The sequence below is a fragment of the Geotrypetes seraphini genome, chromosome 4, assembly GCF_902459505.1.
Source record: "Geotrypetes seraphini chromosome 4, aGeoSer1.1, whole genome shotgun sequence".
Classification (NCBI taxonomy): domain Eukaryota; kingdom Metazoa; phylum Chordata; class Amphibia; order Gymnophiona; family Dermophiidae; genus Geotrypetes; species Geotrypetes seraphini.
In genome coordinates, this window is record NC_047087.1 from 9,945,743 (window position 1) to 9,964,107 (window position 18,365).

At 48.7% G+C, this 18,365-nt stretch overlaps 1 protein-coding gene across 3 annotated transcripts in view; it reads right to left on the reverse strand.

Annotated features, from left to right (window-relative positions):
• Positions 1–386: 386 nt before the first annotated feature.
• The window catches only part of CTU2 (cytosolic thiouridylase subunit 2), a 60,300-nt gene continuing 42,321 nt past the window's right edge, over positions 387–18,365 (reverse strand). For 2 of the 3 annotated variants that reach the window (XM_033943020.1, XM_033943018.1), the window contains exons 8-16: positions 10,344–10,479; positions 10,122–10,253; positions 9,480–9,571; positions 9,270–9,370; positions 8,632–8,788; positions 7,850–7,916; positions 7,622–7,680; positions 7,169–7,281; positions 387–598 (exon numbers count right to left, since the gene is read on the reverse strand). In XM_033943020.1, coding sequence (XP_033798911.1) covers positions 7,206–7,281; positions 7,622–7,680; positions 7,850–7,916; positions 8,632–8,788; positions 9,270–9,370; positions 9,480–9,571; positions 10,122–10,253; positions 10,344–10,479 — 820 coding nt within the window. In that variant the 3' untranslated portion in view covers positions 387–598; positions 7,169–7,205. Of the gene's footprint in view, positions 599–7,164; positions 7,282–7,621; positions 7,681–7,849; positions 7,917–8,631; positions 8,789–9,269; positions 9,371–9,479; positions 9,572–10,121; positions 10,254–10,343; positions 10,480–18,365 lie in introns of all 3 variants that reach the window. The other variant, XM_033943019.1, reaches the window with a different exon arrangement.

The following is an 18,365-nucleotide window of genomic DNA, read 5'->3' on the forward strand; positions in this document are numbered from 1 at the left end:
ATTTGAGGAGAGGGGTAACATGAGTGTAGTGAGGTTGGCAGCATGCAGCAGAGTTTTGCACAAATTGCAAGGGGGGGGGGAAGAGGCAGTTTAGAGGGAAACCTGTTAGAAGTTAATTGTAGTGTGCTCCAAAGAGGAAGGGTCAAATTTTGGAGATGTTGTAGAGATAGAAGCAACAGTCTGTTTTGGATGTGCTTAGAAAATGACCATTATGAGCCGAAACAGGAGCGATAGATCTACTTTGCTCCTCGTGCCCCTGCAGTTTCATGCTTTCCTAGCATAACTATCCTGCTCTTCCCTGGTTCAGTGCTGCTTTATTGGACACTAAAACAGAACAGCAATGGAAGTCAGTCACTGCTCAATAGAGCCACCAAGACAGAGGAAGCTGCGTTTTAAAAACACTTTTATTCTAATGGAGCATGAGGTTAGGATGTCCTCTATGCCTAACATGATTTTAAAACAAAACTCTTAAAAGACCATGCTACAGCGACTGAGAAACAGGGCCACGAGCTGAATGTTTCCTGCTGTTATGGGAACTGGAAAGGCAGCTTGGATCTTGACAGCATAGTATCATGTGGAAGTGCCCAAACCACTGGTCCTGGAGGCAAGAGAGAGGGAGAAAAAAATAAGGCACAGATAAAATATTAAACAAAGCAACACAGCCCCAGGCCATTGATGTAACGAGCTAGAGAGACAGGGGTTATAATGAAAATGATTTATGTCTGGAACTACTGCAACACTTGTAATGTGTGCTGCTCCAGAAACAAGCAGGGGAGATGGAGGCAGATATGGTAGTAAAAGGAAGAAGCTTTACAAGACCTCCAAACTCCAGGAGCGTCTGGATTGCCTGTGATGAAGTGAAAGATTTGCACTATAAGGTAACATTTTGCCCATGAAACAGCCTGCGTCAGGCACACATTTTAATTTCATATTCAGTAAAGCTTTTTGTTCCTTTTACTACCCTATCCACTCCAATTTTTTATTTTTTTTTACAAACACCTGCCTGTTTGTTTGTCATGCTTTTTTGTGGATTCAATGTGCCAGAGTCTCCTTCCAGCATTCAGGGGAGTTCTGTACTAGCAAAGGTCCCTCCCTGTGACCAGTCTTTTTTATGCCATCCTCCAGGAAAGGCCACACAGTTCACAATTGTCACTTCAAAGAATTTAAATCTATTTATTTGTGTATTTCTAAGGAGGAAAATTCAATACATAGAACGGTGCAGGTTGGACCCCTCTCTCCCCTGCTTTCATAGCTGACTTGACTTTCCGGTTCATAGTCAGTGGCGCGCAAGACACCAGCGCTGACAATTCAGTGCAAGAAAAAAGCGCACCACCGAAAAACTTATTTTTAAAGAGCTCTGATGAGGGTGTGGGGGGGGACCCCCTCACTTTAATGCATAGTGTTCACGCTGCCGTTAGGGGGGTGCAACCCCCCACATTGTAGAGAAAACGGAACTTTTTCTGAATTTTTTCAGGAGTTCTGTTTTCTCTACAATGTGGGGGGTTGCACCCCCCCCAAAGGCAGTGCAAACACTATGCATTAAAGTGGGGGGGGTTCCCCCCACACACCCCATCAGAGCTCTTTAAAAATAAGTTTTTCGGTGGCGCACTTCTTTCTTGCGCTGGATTGTTGGCGCGCTGGTGTCTGTCGCGCGATTATCCCGTCACTGACTTTCCTCACTCGCATCCCTTCACATGCAACTTCTGCACCATTGCATCAGTTCAGTCAGGCTGACAACCCCACTGACCGCCATGGTAAGTTTCAAGAGACAGGGCATTCATCTCAGATTTCCCTGAAAATGGAGCCAGAGAAATCAGAGTGAGCACAGCAGGGCTGCCTCCTCAGGCCGGAGTACCATGGCTCTGTCTGAATAAGCCATACAGCTGCCCAGAGACAGACAGACAGACCTCAAGGGCCCAAAGCCAACGATGAGACAGCTAAACAGCATCAGGGACCCAAAAGCACCAAGCCTCACAAGGGCACCCAATAAAGCCTGGGACTAGCAAGTTGGTGCCTGTACTGACACCAGAACCCTTTAAAATACCCCATTCCAAGACTGTCTTTCACCAGTGTTAGCAACCTCAGAGAAAACACTGATACCGTGGCTTCATCCAAGCTATTTATTCTGAAGAATGGAGGCATGGTTTATGATTTGTTTATTTATAATTCACCTTTTACAAGGTGAAGTACAAAAACACAATAGCACTTCACAAACATTTCAGACATCTTATAAAAAATATTAAAATATATATCATACTCAGCATAAAATCAAAATAAAATACCAGCACCAATCACTTCTCCTGTACCAAAAATCAATCTCAAGAATCCATCCCCTGAAACTCCCAAAACATGAAGCAGTCTTGCGAATTGCTGCAGGAATTCGCGGCAGCCATTTTTTGAGTGAGACTGTGCAAGCACGAGCATAAGAGGATCACTCCTGCCCTGACACACCCTGTTGGACCACCAGTGATTAAGTTAGGTCTGGGGGGGGGGGGAGTCCTACACTGGTTCTCCGATGAAGGGAGAGAGGGCTGTGATGATTCTACAGATGATTCTACAGAATGGAGGGAAGGAAGGACTGCACTGTGATTCTACAGCCAGCTGAGAGCCAGGGGCAGGACCCGACACCTCACTTTGGGAGAGGGAGGGATCGCTCTAGTCCCGGCTTGGCTCACCACCAGGATTTCAAGTGGACCCGAATATAAACCAAGACCCCCATTTTTTGGCCCCCAAATCTTGGTTTATATCTTTTTTTGAGATGTGACCAGAATTGCCCATAATACTCATGTTCTGATTACACCATGGAGTGATGATGTTTTATTCTCTACTCCAGTGTTTTTCAACCTTTTTATACCCGTGGACCGGCAGAAATAAAATAATTATTTTGTGGACCGGCAAACTACTAAGACTGAAATTTTTTTAAAAAACACACATTTCCGCCCTGTCTCCGCAAGCTCAGTTCACGCAAACCATCTGATCCCATCCGCACAAGCCTCAGTTATGATTTTATATTGAACGTATTCCAGTACCTCCCTTCTTTTCCCCATCTTAATCCAGCAGATCCCTTCCATCACCCTACTCCCTCCATTCCTTATTCAGCATCTTCTCCTTGTCTCCTTATTCCCCCTTTACCATGTCCAGCATATCCCCTCTGTCTCCCTACTCCCTCTACCCATCTTACTTCTGTCTTCATACTCCACCCTCCTGTTCAGCATTTTCCATGTCTCTCTGCCCCCTGCTAGGTCCAGTATCTGCCTTTGTGTCCCTATTCTTCCAACTCCCACCTAGTTCCAATAGCTATCCTCCCCCAAGGGGATCCACCATCTCCCTTCTGTCACACCAATCCCCCCCCCTGGGACTACCATCCCCTTCCCACAACACGTGGGAATCTAGCATCTCTTAATCCTTCCCTTGGCTGCTGGCCCCAGAGTGACTCCAGTGTCATAATGGCTGGTCTCACCATAACTGATACTAAATTGGAAGCAGCCTGGTTCTTAACAGTTTACTTACAGTTCCCTTGCCCAGAACTCTAAACGAAGACAGAAGCTGCAGGACCTTTCCTCTTGCCTGCATTGCTATTCGCTATAAGCTCTGCCGGTCTCAATCCTGCCCCTCAAACACAGGAAGTCACTTCAGAGGGGGGCGGGATCAGGATCAGCAGAGCCTAAAGCGATGCAGGCAAGAGGAAAAGTCCGCGGCTTCTGTGTTTCTTTTTGCTGTCTGCAGCCGATCATGAGCCCTGGAAGGTAAAGGGGAAGAGATACCGACGGGAAATTTAACCGCGTCAATCTCGCCGGCCCTCTGCAGACAGGCAGGAATTTTCTGCGGATCGGCACCAGTCCGAGGATCGGCAGTTGAAGAACAGGTCTCTACTCCTTCTTTTCCTAATAATTCCTAACACTGCTTGCTTTTTTGGTGCTGCAGCACAGAGAGCAGATTTCTACAATGACACCTAGGTCTTTTTCCTGGGTAGCGAGTCCTAATGTGGAATCTAGCATTATATAGCTATAATTTGAGCTATTCTTCCCTATGTGCATCACTTTGCACTTGGTCACATTAAATTTTATCTGCTATCTGGATGCCAAATCTTTCAATCTTCCTGCAATTTCTCAGTATCTGCATGCAATTTAACAAGCTTGAATAATGTTGTGTCATCTGATTGTCTCACTGGCTGTTCTAATTTCCAAATCATTTATAAATGTTAAACAAATTGTTGGTCCACTAGAGATCTCTGAAGCACCAAGTATACATTGACAGGATTGGCCACTTAACCCTAATGTCTGCTTTCTTTGATCCAGAACATTGCCTCTGGTCCATGGCTTTTATTTTCCTCAGGTTTCTCAAAATCTACATTAACTTACCCACAAGTTTTTCACACATTCCAAAAGCAAATTGGTGAGGTAAGATTTCCTTAGCTAAATCTAGGTTTGTCAATGGATTTGGTAAAATTTGTTCTTTATAAAATAGTTTCTACCATTTTGCCATCAGGATTTCCGGGCTGTAGTTTCCAAGATGACCCCTGGAACTTAAAAAAAAAATCAGTTCCACTGGCCATTTTTCAGTGTTCGTGTACTGTGGAAAGTTTATTTTTCCTCCCAGTGGCCTTCATTTCTGCAAGAAGAATCCATGAGCTCTACGCTTGAGGTAACTACCACCCTTTACATCCATTTCTTACACAACAGAGTAATCCTACCAAACTTTCTACCGAAAGGCATGTCAGGGTTGCCACCTGATCCACTCCTATTTCACTAGGCCATGCTCTAACCAAATGGAGCCAACTCTACCCTAGAATGCAGAAATGCTCCAGGATCTGAAGGACGTTTGAAAGTCATCCCAGCTTTTCACAACGTCCAAACAATCCAGGTGTGCTTGTTGCAAATGTAAGCTCTCTGTTAGGGACTGAATAGATTTCTGCTATCATCTAGCAAACTGCCAACCTCTGGGGTGGACTGGCCCCCACAACAAGTTCTAAGTCAGCCTCTCTTATGGACATCTGTAAAGCAGCTACACTTCTCCCTCTGTATTCACGGTAGATGCACTCTGGCATCAAGCGCGAATACGGAAAAACTGCAAATAACTTTTTAATATGTTATTCACTGTTTTGGGAATGTACCGTTGGGTTTTTTTTTTTGGATTTATAATTTTTATTCATTTTCAAATTTTACATAAAGTGTACAAAATATTGAAATACAATTAATGAATACACAATATCACTTTTATATCTAATACATAATATTCTAAATATATTTTTATCCCCTCTCCCTCCCCCCACCCTTCTAGTACTTTCCAATCATACATTACATATTGTATATCATATTATATCATATTGTGTAAAAGTTATTTTCACTACCCTCCCCTTCATGTACCGTTGTTTTTGCTATTGAAACCACGACTAACTCTCCAACTGATATTCGCGGTTTCAGGGCAGCCAGGAGCGATTGAAGGAGGAAAGACAACCCCCTCCCCCAGGGAATGAAGGAAGCAGAAATAAATAAGACGGAGGGAAATTCTGTCTACTTGGGGCACTCGGGCTCAGATGCTGCGTTCTAAAGGAGTCCCTCCCACCGAGTAGATTAGCCGATTTTATTATGTTGTGTCACTTCCTGGGGAGAGGTAAAATGTACTTTCTTCCATAGTGGGGGGAGAGGGAGTGAAGAATCTTACCTCTTTGGCTGATATTACAGGAGTCCTTGAGTCACTACTTCCAAGGCCCTCAGATGTAAGACAGTTCCACAGGGTAAGAAGTTTTACCCCTACCCACTTGTTCCCACTGGAATCTAACCTGTACTTGCTAAAAACCATTCCATCCCCACCCATTCACACAATTAATCTTCTCCATCCTTATCCATAGACTGGGCACTATTACCTGTTTCTTCCTGACCAAAGTCTCCACACAGTTTTTTGAGTGGTATTCACTATTCAACTAGTCAGTATTCAAGCTTCCGGCTGCCTCTCTGGGTATCCAAGCCTCATTCTGGCACTCTAGTTGCCTCTCTTACTGCTTTCTAAGCATTATCCTTGCATCACCAGAGATTTTGACTGCAATCCCTATTCCTGTGGAGCTTTAGTGATGGCGTTTTTTGGGGAGCGGAGACAGCAGCCGAAAAATCACGAATAATCGAAACCGCAGTTACAGAAACCACAAATACGGAGGGAGAAGTGTACTTGTTACATGCCACATGCCTTTTCTAAGCATTGCTACCTTGCCTTTGCAACAGCTCAAGATTACTACTACTGTACTACTTATCACTTATAGAGCGCTGAAAGGCTACATTTTGACATTTATAGATGGTCCCTGCTCGGAAGAGTTTACAATCTAACTTGGACAGACAGACATGACATATAGGATTGGGGATGCAGAACCCAAGGTGAGAGGAGTTAGGAGCTGAAAGCACTTTCAAAGAGATGGGCTGACATTTATAGATGGTCCCTGCTCAGAAGAGCTTACAATCTAACTTGGACAGACAAGACATGACATGACATAGAGGGTAGGGGATGCAGAACCCAAAGTGAGAGGAGTTAGGAGTTGAAAGCACTCTCAAAGATGCAGCCTTTGCCTGGGCGATTCTTCAAAACCCCTCCCCACAGCTGACTACAGTAGATTTTCTGGTACACTTCACATTTCTCTCTTCTTCAAGCCACCCTAACTAATCAAGGTGGCTCTTGCCTTTGCATCCTGTAGCAATGTTTCTTCATCTCCACTACATGGCTCCAGAGAAAGCAAGATTGCATACTTGTAACGGGGGTTCTCTCCAATTTTCTCCACACCCTAAAAAACCCATTAGATACCAAGCTAAAATATAGACTGGTCAGTGGGAGGAACCTCGAGTGTGTGGTTTGATGAGTCAGGAAGTTCCCTCTGAGCTGAAGGAGAGCTCTGGCATACTAGTGTCATCAGTATGGATGCATTTTCCCACTGTCAGGTAAGCAATTATGCTTTTGCTAAAAGTTTTAAACAAAAGTAAAAGCTGTTAAGAGACTGATAAGAGTAAAAATAGAACATAGAGTTCCAAGAAATTAAGAGTATGGAGAAGAAAACCAGAGGCAACCGATGATAATGTGAAATGTATTCTAATAAGAAGGGAAAGGGCTGGTCTGGACATCTAGCGGAGGGGAGATGCATCCAAGTTAACTGGGTGGCAAACATTTCAAAATCCCTCTTACATACTGCAAAATGAGGCCGGTGATCCCACAATCATAATGCGTCATGTCTTCAGCACATACTCCAAGTCAGCATTTTCATGAAGCAAAAACTCCTGGATTTCCTTCTTCATGGCAGTCCTGAGCAGCAGAACACAAAAGTGAGTTCACAAGTTGTAGGATGGGCAGTTATTGGTTAATTCCCCCCAAATTAAAGGTCTGGCTATGCCACTACTTGAACTAGACCAGTTTTTAAGAGTTTCCTAAATCCAATCAGGTCCACAATGAAAAAGCCAAAGCTGGAGACCCACCCCTGAAATAAGAACAGAACTAAACAGAAAGCACCTCCTTAAAGGGAGAAACTTCTATATAACAGCTGAATTCTACAGAATTGGCCCATTTAAATTTAACTCAGGCCAGCCCTAGCCTAGACTACAAAATCATGCGACTAATCTGACATGCAGCAGAAAGTTTTCAGTACCTGTGAGTTCTGTGGTCAGCTTCTGAGCGAACATAGTGTGGTAAGTGATCCAGTGTGGTCTGAAAGCAACAAAAGCAAGCATTTATTTAGCAAATTTCTACCCCACATGAACTGTACAGTCTAAGTAGCAAAAAACATACAGCACAGCAGAGGGTCAACAGTGACAGCTCAAGCTGGAGTGCCAACTTCTGGCATTTCTCCTGCAGAAGCATGGACATGTCTACTCACCAGATCCTTTGTGGTCACCCTGCAGCCATAGCAGAGCAGATCAAGGAGGTTCAACCTTTCATCAGCTCTAGTGAGAAACCAAATGAGAAGTCAGTCATTCCAAATTTTGATTGCTGCTGCTTTGCAATGCTTATACCTAGCAGAGGCTATTTTTATGGAATTACTAGGATGAACAGACTAAGGCTTAAAGTTTATCAAAATCTGATGTACCACCATTCCTCAGATACAACAAAACACTGGCCAAATAAAATTCATCTCTCCCTCCATATTTGCAGTTTTGAGATTTGTGAATTTGGTTATTAAGTTTACCCTTAAAACTCCGGTGATATGGCGATGAAGTGGGGCAGAAGCGATCTTCCTACGCTCCTGTCCCGTGAAGGTCCGCTATCAAAAATGGCTGCCTCAAGTTCTCGTGTCGGTCTTGAGAGTTCCAAAGGTGTCGCGAGACTGACGCTGGAACTTGAAGTAGCCATTGTTGATAGTGGACCTGCACAAGGCAAGAGCATAGGAAGATCGCTCCTGCCCCGCTTCACCGCTAGACCACCAGGTCTTTAAAGGTAAGCTGTAGAGGGGTCAGGGCGGTGGCCCTAAAGTTATTTGCAATTTTTTAAATATTTGCAAGGGAACTGTGCCCCTAACCCCCCTGTATATTATGTGCAATCTTATATTTCAACTAGTCCTTTGCAGGAGGTAAGAGCAGTTTTGGACAGAGGGAGCACTTGGTTAAATCAGAGCTGTTCTAACTCTGGAAGAGACATCTGCTAGCCCTGCCCAGTCCTTGCCTGGAAGTAGTTGAGCCCCTTGCAGCAGGCTTCTTGCAGCACCTTCTTTCCTCAGACTCGGCACAGCACTTTTTCACTGCAGCCTCTGGTAGATCGAGGGACTTCCTCTGAGAGAGATGTTCTGAAATGAGGGTGGCATGGAAAGCAGAGGCCTTTTCTGCAACAAAAAAACCTTGTTCCTAGTTTTTAAGAGGGAAAGCATGTAGCTGGCTCTCTTTGGAAAGCTGCCACAGACGAAGAACACATAAAACAGGGAAATTTGCAAATATAATCCCTATGCATTCCTTTCCAATCATGCCTGAACATCCCTACTTTTGGATGCTCGATTCCAGCCACACTCTTTTAGATGCTTGGGAGTAGGGGAACAATTTTCAAAACTGGCAATCTACCTAGCTACTCAAAATGCCCGTATAGAGATTATGTCACTTTCAAATGCATTTTATGTGAATCACCCTTTAAAGGGAGTAGGATGGTCAGACAGCAGTGTGGTCTAAACTTGGAACAGTAAAGCAATATCCAAAGATTAGGTCAGATATTACTTTAACGCAATTAGATTTTGTGGTGAGCAGTGAGCTTTTTCTTTTAATGGTTTCCGTTGGGTTCCAAAGGGGAGAGATGGGGATCTTCTGTTAACATACCAACACGTGTATCCAAGGGGCACAGGCAGAAGAGACAGCGCGCAGCAGAGACACTCTCGGGGCCTTCCACACTACTAGCCACATTCAGTTTCTCACTGGTCCTAAGGCAAAAACACAAATACACATCCAAAATGGGGCAAAGTACAGGCCAAAAGCTAGCGTGAGACACAGGGTATTTTCTTCCTTTCAAAAGAGGGCTAAAGGCCCTACCTGTACACCGTGCTGACTGTGGAGGGGAAATCAGACTGCAGCTTGTTGATGAATGTCTCAGTCAGTTGATGAATGCTTCCTTTTTCAGATGGCTGGAAAGCCAGAGAGATATAACAGCACTGAATATTAAGAACTGGGAAGAAACACGCCAAGGAGAGAGACAGGTCTCAATGGTGGCTTAGAAGAGCAGTTTAACAGGATGACACGCTGTCTTCACATCCAAAAGTTACTCTAGGGCAGGGGTGTCAAAGTCCCTCCTCAAGGGCCGCAATCCAGTCGGGTTTTCAGGATTTCCCCAATGAATATGCATTGAAAGCAGTGCATGCACATAGATCTCATGCATATTCATTGGGGAAATCCTGAAAACCCGACTGGACTGCGGCCCTCGAGGAGGGACTTTGACACCCCTGCTCTAGGGTCTCTCCATGCTAAAGCACTAGGATGTGAAAAACTGAATTAGTGCATAGTGCACCCTCTGAGGCCATGTGCGGGAATCAGAAATGTATTCTCATGTCCATGTTGGATAGGACATTTAAAAAAATGTAAGCACAAAGAACCAGTGCTCTGTGTAGACAAGTTCCATTGTACCTACCAATTACAGTACATACCATGGAATACTGGCTCCACCCCACCCCCAAATACCTTGCTATTTAATGCAGGGCTGAAGACAGTTGGAACCAGAAACATCTGGTTATAGAAAGAGATTTCCTTCAGGGAGTACTCTCTCATGGGACGCACCAGCACCACATCCCCATAACGCCTATCAGAGAAACCCTGGGGGAGAGAGAGAGAGAGAAGCTGGTGTCATAACTTTGGACTTTTAGAGGCAGCATGGCCCATTCTGAGCACCAAAGTAATGCTTACCGTGTCCATGGCCAGGAAGGCACCCCTCCCCAGGGAGATGTTAGTCAGGAACTTCACAGCCAAGCGGGTACAACTGTCTCCTAGCATCAGCTTGGAGTAACCCTGGGCTCTGGCTGTATGGACAAGCAGGTGGCTCCTGGCAGGACAAAAAAAAAAAAAAAAGCATTGCATGTGAGAGATTTATGTTAAAATACACATCTGGACTGTTAATGACAGGTAGCGTACAACCAAAAGGGACTTATTTTAACGTAAAACAGGTTTTCTGGCAACAACAAGTAAGAGAACTTCAGAGAGAAGTAAAGGATGGATAATGACAATCTTCCTGAGGGAGCTCGAGTTTTTACACTGCTGTAATTTCCCTGTTCCTGCCCCGCTCCCTGAATGACGGGTAATATCACAACTGAGGAAGTGACGACATCCCATAGTACGGCTGCATAAGTGCAGAGCTCCATAGGGACAACAGAGAAATAAGAGCAGAACAGCGTTTCTACAGCAAGTTTAGTCCAGTGGATGATAGAGCCGGCGACCCGAAAGAGATTAGAGAAATTCCGCTACGCTGCAGATAGCGGAGATAAATTGAATGTGGACATTGGCGGGCAGCTGTACGGGAAAAGAAGATGGCGCCAGTACACTCTGAATCGGAGAAGAGGACCTTCCAACTCATATCCGACAAGGTGGAGATAACAAACAAAACCTTGAAATCTTGGTTTTGTGAGTTGAAGGAATGGTAGGGGGTCTGTAAAGGTGTCAAAGCCACACTTGCTGAACTCTGAATGGAGGTGAATGATCTGGGGCCACGTGGCGGCCTCAGAGAACACGTGTTTATACTTACACAGGCGGTCACAGAGGTGCGCTCAGTGGCAGATCAGACTGCTTCAACAGTTCAAGAGCTGGAAAAGCACAGTTACTTACCGTAACAGGTGTTATCCAGGGACAGCAGGCATATATTCTCACATGTGGGTGACGTCATCTACGGAGCCCCAGCGCGGACAGCTTTTCAAGCAAACTTGCTAGAAGTTTCAAGTTTGCACACTGCACCACGCATGTGCATGCCTTCTCGCCACTAGAGGGCGCATCCCACCTCGTGGTCCTCAGTTCCATAACTAGCATAGAAGCCATCCCCGGGGAGGCGGGCGGGTTGTGAGAATATATGCCTGCTGTCCCTGGATAACACCTGTTACGGTAAGTAACTGTGCTTTATCCCAGGACAAGCAGGCATGATATTCTCACATGTGGGTGACCTCCAAGCCAACTAAAAAAGGGCAGGTGGGAGGATGGCAATTTAGGAAAACAGATTTTGCAAAACTGACTGGCCAAACCGGCCATCACTCCTGGATAAAGTGTCCAGACAGTAATGAGAGGTGAACGTATGAACCGAAGACCAAGTAGCAGCCTTACATATGTCCTCCATAGGAGTGGATCGGAGGAAAGCCACTGAAGCTGCCATCGCTCGGACCTTATGCCCCGTGACTCGACCCGGGGGCGGAAGACCAGCCTGAGCATAGCAAAAGGAAATGCAAGCAGCCAACCAGTTAGACAGAGTGCGCTTGGAAACCGGATGCCCTAATCGATTGGGATCGAAGGACAAAAACAATTGAGGAACCTTCCGATGAGACCTGGTGCGTTGAAGGTAATATGCCAACGCCCTCTTACAGTCAAGCGTGTGAAGCGCCGTCTCGCCAGGATGGGAGTGGGGCTTAGGAAAAAACACAGGAAGGACAATGGACTGATTGAGGTGGAAATCAGAAACAACTTTAGGTACAAACTTAGGATGGGTGCGGAGAACCACCTTGTCATGATGGAAGACAGTAAAAGGAGGGTCCGCAACCAAGGCTTGCAACTCCCCAATCCGCCTAGCGGAGGTGAGGGCAATCAGAAACACCACCTTCCAAGTCAGAAATTTCAAGAGAGACTTGTCGAGTGGCTCAAAAGGAGGTTTCATCAGTTGAGCCAAAACCACATTCAAATTCCACACGACTGAAGGAGGCTTAAGAGGGGGACAAACCCTGAGTAACCCTTTCATGAAGCGTGTCACCAAAGGATGGAGCGACAGAGGGCGGCCATCCAGATGTTGATGGAAGGCAGAAATAGCACTAAGGTGAACTCGCACCGAAGTGGTTTTCAGGCCAGAGTGCGACAGGTGGAACAAATAGTCCAAAACCGAGGACACCGGAACCGACACCGGATCCAGGTGAAAAGACGAACACCAGGTAGAGAACCTGGTCCATTTCTGCGAATAACAAAGCCTCGTCGAAATCTTGCGTGAGGCTTCCAACACCTCCCTCACCGATTGAGACAGATCAGGCGCAGTTAGGGAGCAAGAAACCAGGCTGTCAGGTGCAATGACTGCAGATTGGGATGTAACATGGATCCTTGACTCTGTGACAGCAGAGAAGGAAACACAGGCAGAAGAAGAGGCTCCCTGACACTGAGCTGAAGCAGTAGGGAGAACCAGTGCTGACGCGGCCACCGAGGTGCGATGAGAATCATCGTGGCCGTGGACGATTTCAGATGTACTAACGTTCGCATGATCAGAGGAAAAGGAGGGAACGCATACAGGAACCTCCCCTCCCAATCGAGAAGAAAGGCATCGGCCTCCAGACGGTCCCGCGAGTACATCCGAGAACAATACAGGGGCAGTTTGTGGGTCTCCGGCGAGGCAAACAGATCCACCTGCGGCGTTCCCCAGCGAGCGAAAACCTCGCGCAGAACTGCTGAGTGTAGAGTCCACTCGTGCAGTTGCAGAAGTCGACTGAGTTTGTCTGCCAGACAATTCAGTTCTCCTTGGATGTAGACCGCCCGAAGGAAGATGTTCCGGGAGACCGCCCACTCCCAAAGGCGAAGAGCCTCCGAACAGAGGGGCCAAGAGCCCGTTCCACCCTGCTTGTTCACATAGTACATTGCCACTTGATTGTCCGTGCGGACGAGGACAACCTGATTCCGCACTATGTGAACGAATGCTCGGAGTGCTAGAAAGATGGCCCGAAGCTCTAGCACGTTGATGTGACACCGACGGTCCTCGGCAGACCACAGGCCCTGCGTGCGAAGACCGTCGATGTGGGCTCCCCACGCGTACTCCGAGGAGTCTGTGGTCAGAACCTTGCGAAACGGAGGGGTGAGAAACAGCAAACCCCTGGACAGATGTGAAGAGTTTGTCCACCAGCGCAGCGATTTCCGCAAAAGCGGAGTCACCGCAATGAGGCGAGACACTGGATCGGACTCCTGACGCCACTGGGAAGCGAGGGTCCATTGTGGGATCCTCAGATGCAGCCTGGCAAACGGAGCGACGTGGACCGTCGACGCCATATGCCCGAGCAGTATCATCATGCGGTGGGCCGACACCACCGATAGTTGAGAAACCTGACGGCCCATCCGGACCAAGGCTTTCAACTGCTGGGGCGGGAGATAGGAGCGCAGGCGCACCGTGTCCAGCACCGCGCCTATAAATTGAAGAGACTGAGCCGGGCACAACTGAGATTTTGGAAAGTTTATCTCGAACCCGAGGCTCTGCAGGAAGGCAATAGACCGTCGGGTCGCTGAGATAACCCCCTCCCTGGTCGGGGCTTTGATAAGCCAATCGTCCAGGTAAGGGAACACATGAAGCCCACGAGACCTCAGGGCTGCCGCAACCACCACCATGCACTTCGTGAAGACTCGTGGAGATGAAGCCAGGCCGAAGGGCAGGACCCTGTACTGTAGGTGCAAATCCCCCACCTGGAATCGTAAAAATCTTCGGAAGGCGGGATGCACCGGAACATGGGTGTATGCTTCCTTCAAGTCGAGGGAGCACATCCAGTCCCCCTCCTCCAAAAGAGGATATAGGACCGGGAGAGACAGCATTCGAAACTTCTCCCGGACCAGGAATTTGTTGAGCTTCCTGAGGTCCAGTATGGGGCGCAGGTCCCCGGTCTTTTTTGGAACCAAAAAGTAACGGGAGTAAAACCCCGTACCCCGCTGGTCCCGGGGGACCGGTTCGACCGCCCGAAGCACCAATAGGGCCCTGGCCTCGGTCAGAAGGGTCGGCAGCTGCGATCGGTTGCAAGAGGCCAGATTTGGAGGATGGTCCGGTGGCGAGGATACAAAATTGAGCGAGTAGCCCTCGGAGACGGTCCGGAGCACCCAAGCGTCTGAGGTTATCTCGGCCCATGCCTCCCGGAAGAACCGAAGACGCCCCCCGATAGGAAGGGGTTCCTGTGATATCGCGGAGGGGAACCCGCCCCGTCCGCTCAGCCCGTCAAAAGGAAGGCGCGGGCTTAGAAGGACCCTGCGCCGGGGCTTGGGTTTGTCCCCCTCTGCCTCGCTGAGACGGACGTCTCGGAGGTGGCCTCGAGAAAGCCGGGGTCGACTTCTGAGGATATCGGCGCGGCGGAGGCCGGAAAGGTTTCTGCGGCGGGGGCCTAGGTTTGGGGCGGACCAGGGATGCTAACGAGCGCTCCTGCTCCGACAACCGCTTGGTCGCCGCATCTAAGGACTCGTCAAATAACTCGGACCCCACACAAGGCAAATCTGCAAGACGTTCCTGCAGGTTTGGGTCCATGTCGAGGGTGCGAAGCCAGGCCAAGCGGCGCATGGCCACTGCGAAGGCCGACACCCTCGAAGCCAGCTCAAATGCGTCATACACCGCATGAAACAGGTACAACCGCAATTGAGACAGGTTGGACGTAAACTTATCGAATCCTGCTCTCTGGGAGTCCGGTAACGAGTCTCGATATTGAGGAAGGTCCTTCACCATGCCACGCAAATAGGAGGAAAAGGTGAAGGTGTAATTTAGAACCCTGGTGGCCATCAGGGAATTTGAATAGAGGCGACGGCCAAACTTGTCCAGGGTCCGCCCCTCCCTGCCGGGTGGAACCGCCGCAGAAACCCGTGAGGGCTGTGATTTTTTAAGGGCAGACTCCACCAGAAGAGACTGGTGGGAGAGCTGCGCCTTTTCGAACCCTTTAGGTGGCACCGTCCTATATTTCGCTTCCATTTTTGAAGGCACAGACGTGACTGTAAGAGGGTTCGACAAGTTCTTCAACCAGGTCTGCAGAAGGACTCTGTTGAGGGGGAGCCTAGGCACCTCCCTAGGCGGAGTGGGAAGGTCCTGTTCCTCCAAAAATTCTTTGGAGTATTGAGAACCGACCATCAAGTCTAACCCCAGGGCTCGGGCCATGTCCTGAACAAAGGAGGAAAATGAGGACGGCCTGGCCGGGGGAGACGGGGTTCTCGACCGCCCCACCGAGGATAGGGGAGAGGCCTCATGGGAATAATGAGGATCCCTAACTGACCCCGAGTCCCAGGATCCCTTCTCCAAGGCCCTCGAGGGGGAAGGAGAAATTCTCCGCCTCGCAGAACCCTTGGGTGAGGACCCCGGAGTCCGGGGGACACTCTCCCACTTCCTCGGCGAGGCGGCCCGGGAAGACTTCCCATGAGGTGATCGGAGGAGCCTCGGGTTGTCGAGGCGCAACTCCGACACCTGCAGCGCCTCGCCCCCGAGCGGCGAGGAACGATCGTGCCGAGGCGAGCCTCGCGGCCGCTTAGACTTCCTCGATCGGCGCCTCGTCCGAGGTCGCGTCGAGGGCGAGGCGTCCCGGGAAGAACCCGAGGAAGAGGAGGAAAGACGGCGCACTCTGCGCAACTTTTCCTTGGGCCTCACACTCCGCTCAGGCGGCCCCCCCGAGGTCGAGGTCAGGGGCGGGGCCGAGACCGAGGTTAAGGGGGCCACAGTACCCGAGACCGAGGTCACCGAGGCCGGGGCACCCGAGGTCGAGGGAGCCGAGACCGGAGCCTCCGAGACCGAAGGCGCCCCGGCCGAGGTCGAGGCCGCCGGAACCGCAGTCCGCTGCAACACTTCCAGGGCCCCCGTCAGCTCCGATGAAATCAGGGCTCGAAGGAGTTCCTGGAAGGCCGGAATCCCCACGAAGGTGGGGAGTTCCGAGTCCGGGGCACACTCCCTGGAGGGCGACCTCGGTCTCGAGTATTCCCTCGGGGTGTGCGAAGTCGAGGTCCGAGGCGGGGCCGGGGTCGACCCACCCGCCTTAGCCTGAGTAGAAGATGGCTTCTTTGCTGAAGGGGATGGAACAGAGGACTTACCTGAAGCCGGCTTCCCTGTAGACGCCTTAGAAGACGAGGGCCGAGGCGAAGCCGAGGCCCCCGAGGACGCCGAGGCCGAGGTCAAGGCCGGGGCCGAGGCCGAGGCCGACGTCGAGGCCTTAGGCGGCGTGTCGACGGCGAACAATTCCGCCATTCTGGCCTTACGGCGACGGAGGGCTCTGTTTTGGAAAGTAGCACAGCGATCACACGACGCTGTCGGATGATCCGGCCCAAGACAGACAATGCACCACCGGTGAGGGTCAGTGATGGAAAGTAACCTCTCACACCGGCTGCACTTTTTAAATCCCGTAACAGGACGGGACATCAACGAAGAAGAAAGCCGGGAACGACCGACGTCCCGCGGCCACGGCTTCCGGGAGCCCCCGGAGCCCAACGAAAAACAAAATATTTTTTTTTTTTTGAAAAGAAAAGAAACGAAACGACAAGAAAGCAGCACCGCGAACTTATTCAAAGAAAAGAACAACGAAACGCGGCAGCTAGAAGGCAATACACTGGAGCTCAGATCCACAGGGCTTTCTGGCTCCGCGGAAAAAATTGAACTGAGGACCACGAGGTGGGATGCGCCCTCTAGTGGCGAGAAGGCATGCACATGCGTGGTGCAGTGTGCAAACTTGAAACTTCTAGCAAGTTTGCTTGAAAAGCTGTCCGCGCTGGGGCTCCGTAGATGACGTCACCCACATGTGAGAATATCATGCCTGCTTGTCCTGGGATAAATGGATCTTACCACTGTAATTTAAGATTTAAAGGCATTCCAGATTCTGAGGAATTTAAAGACTGTAAAGAGGTAGTGTGTGATCTGTGTACAGCGTTCCTTAGTGAGGCAGATCTTGTGCGCGCTCACCGGAGTGTGGGCCAAATGAGAAGCTCTGGAACTAAAGATATCTTTGCCTGTTTCGCAGACTTTTTGCTTAAGGAAAGACTTCTTCAAGTGGCATGCCGCAAACAGGACTTCCAATGGAAGAATGTTGCAGTTGGAATATATCAAGACTTAGACTGGGCTACTCTGCAAAAAATGGTGCAGCTTTAAAGAGGCAACCCAAGTACTCTGATCTGAGGGTCATCGTTACAGATGGTTATTTCCTTTTGGGGTCTGGCTCACTGTTAATGGGAAATCTAACAATGCCCATGAAGTCTCTGAGGTCTGGTCCGATATGAGAGAGATGGGGTGTAGGAATGTGTCTGAATCGCATAGATCTGAAGACTGGCCTGCGGAGACAAGAGTGGATGGTGTTTGGAAGACAGTGGTTTGTCCTAGCAAGAAGCTGCAGAAGGCTACAACTTGATTATATATGCCTGAGAGGTGACTTATTTGGCTAAAGATGCCATGGCATTTGGTGGACAGAAAAGTACGGCAGGAGGACAATCAAAGAGGAGACTCCCAGAACTAATACGGAACTTTAATTATTGATTGGTATATCTCTAACTGTGACATGACTCTATATAGTGTAAAAGTGGTTGAGTGTGTTGTTTGAGTGGGGAAGTTGAGAAGAGGTTTTTTTTATATTTTTTAGGAGTGTGTGATTGACTAAGGGGAAATAGATGTGGGGAAGAAACTGGTTGAAATGGGGATTTGGGCTGCCTTCTAGGGGGAGATTTTACTTCCTTGAGCTGGCTGACCAAGTTGCAGGCCAATCAGCAACATCTGTTAGGAGAAAGGGGATGGGAGGGGGAAGAGGGGAATTAGGTCTAAGGGGGTAAGATTGCTGGGGAGGGGGTGGATATTCCTTTACTAATTGGCTTTTGGAATGTAAATGGGATTAATAACCCAGGAAAGAGTATTGTTTTTTGGGAACTAAATAGAATGTATTGTGACATTAGTCTTTTGCAGGAGAAGCATTTAAGACCTAGGGAAGCTCACTTATTAGGCTCCTCCCTTTTTGAACAAATTTGGACACATCAATCTGTGCAGCCACATAAAGTGGGAGG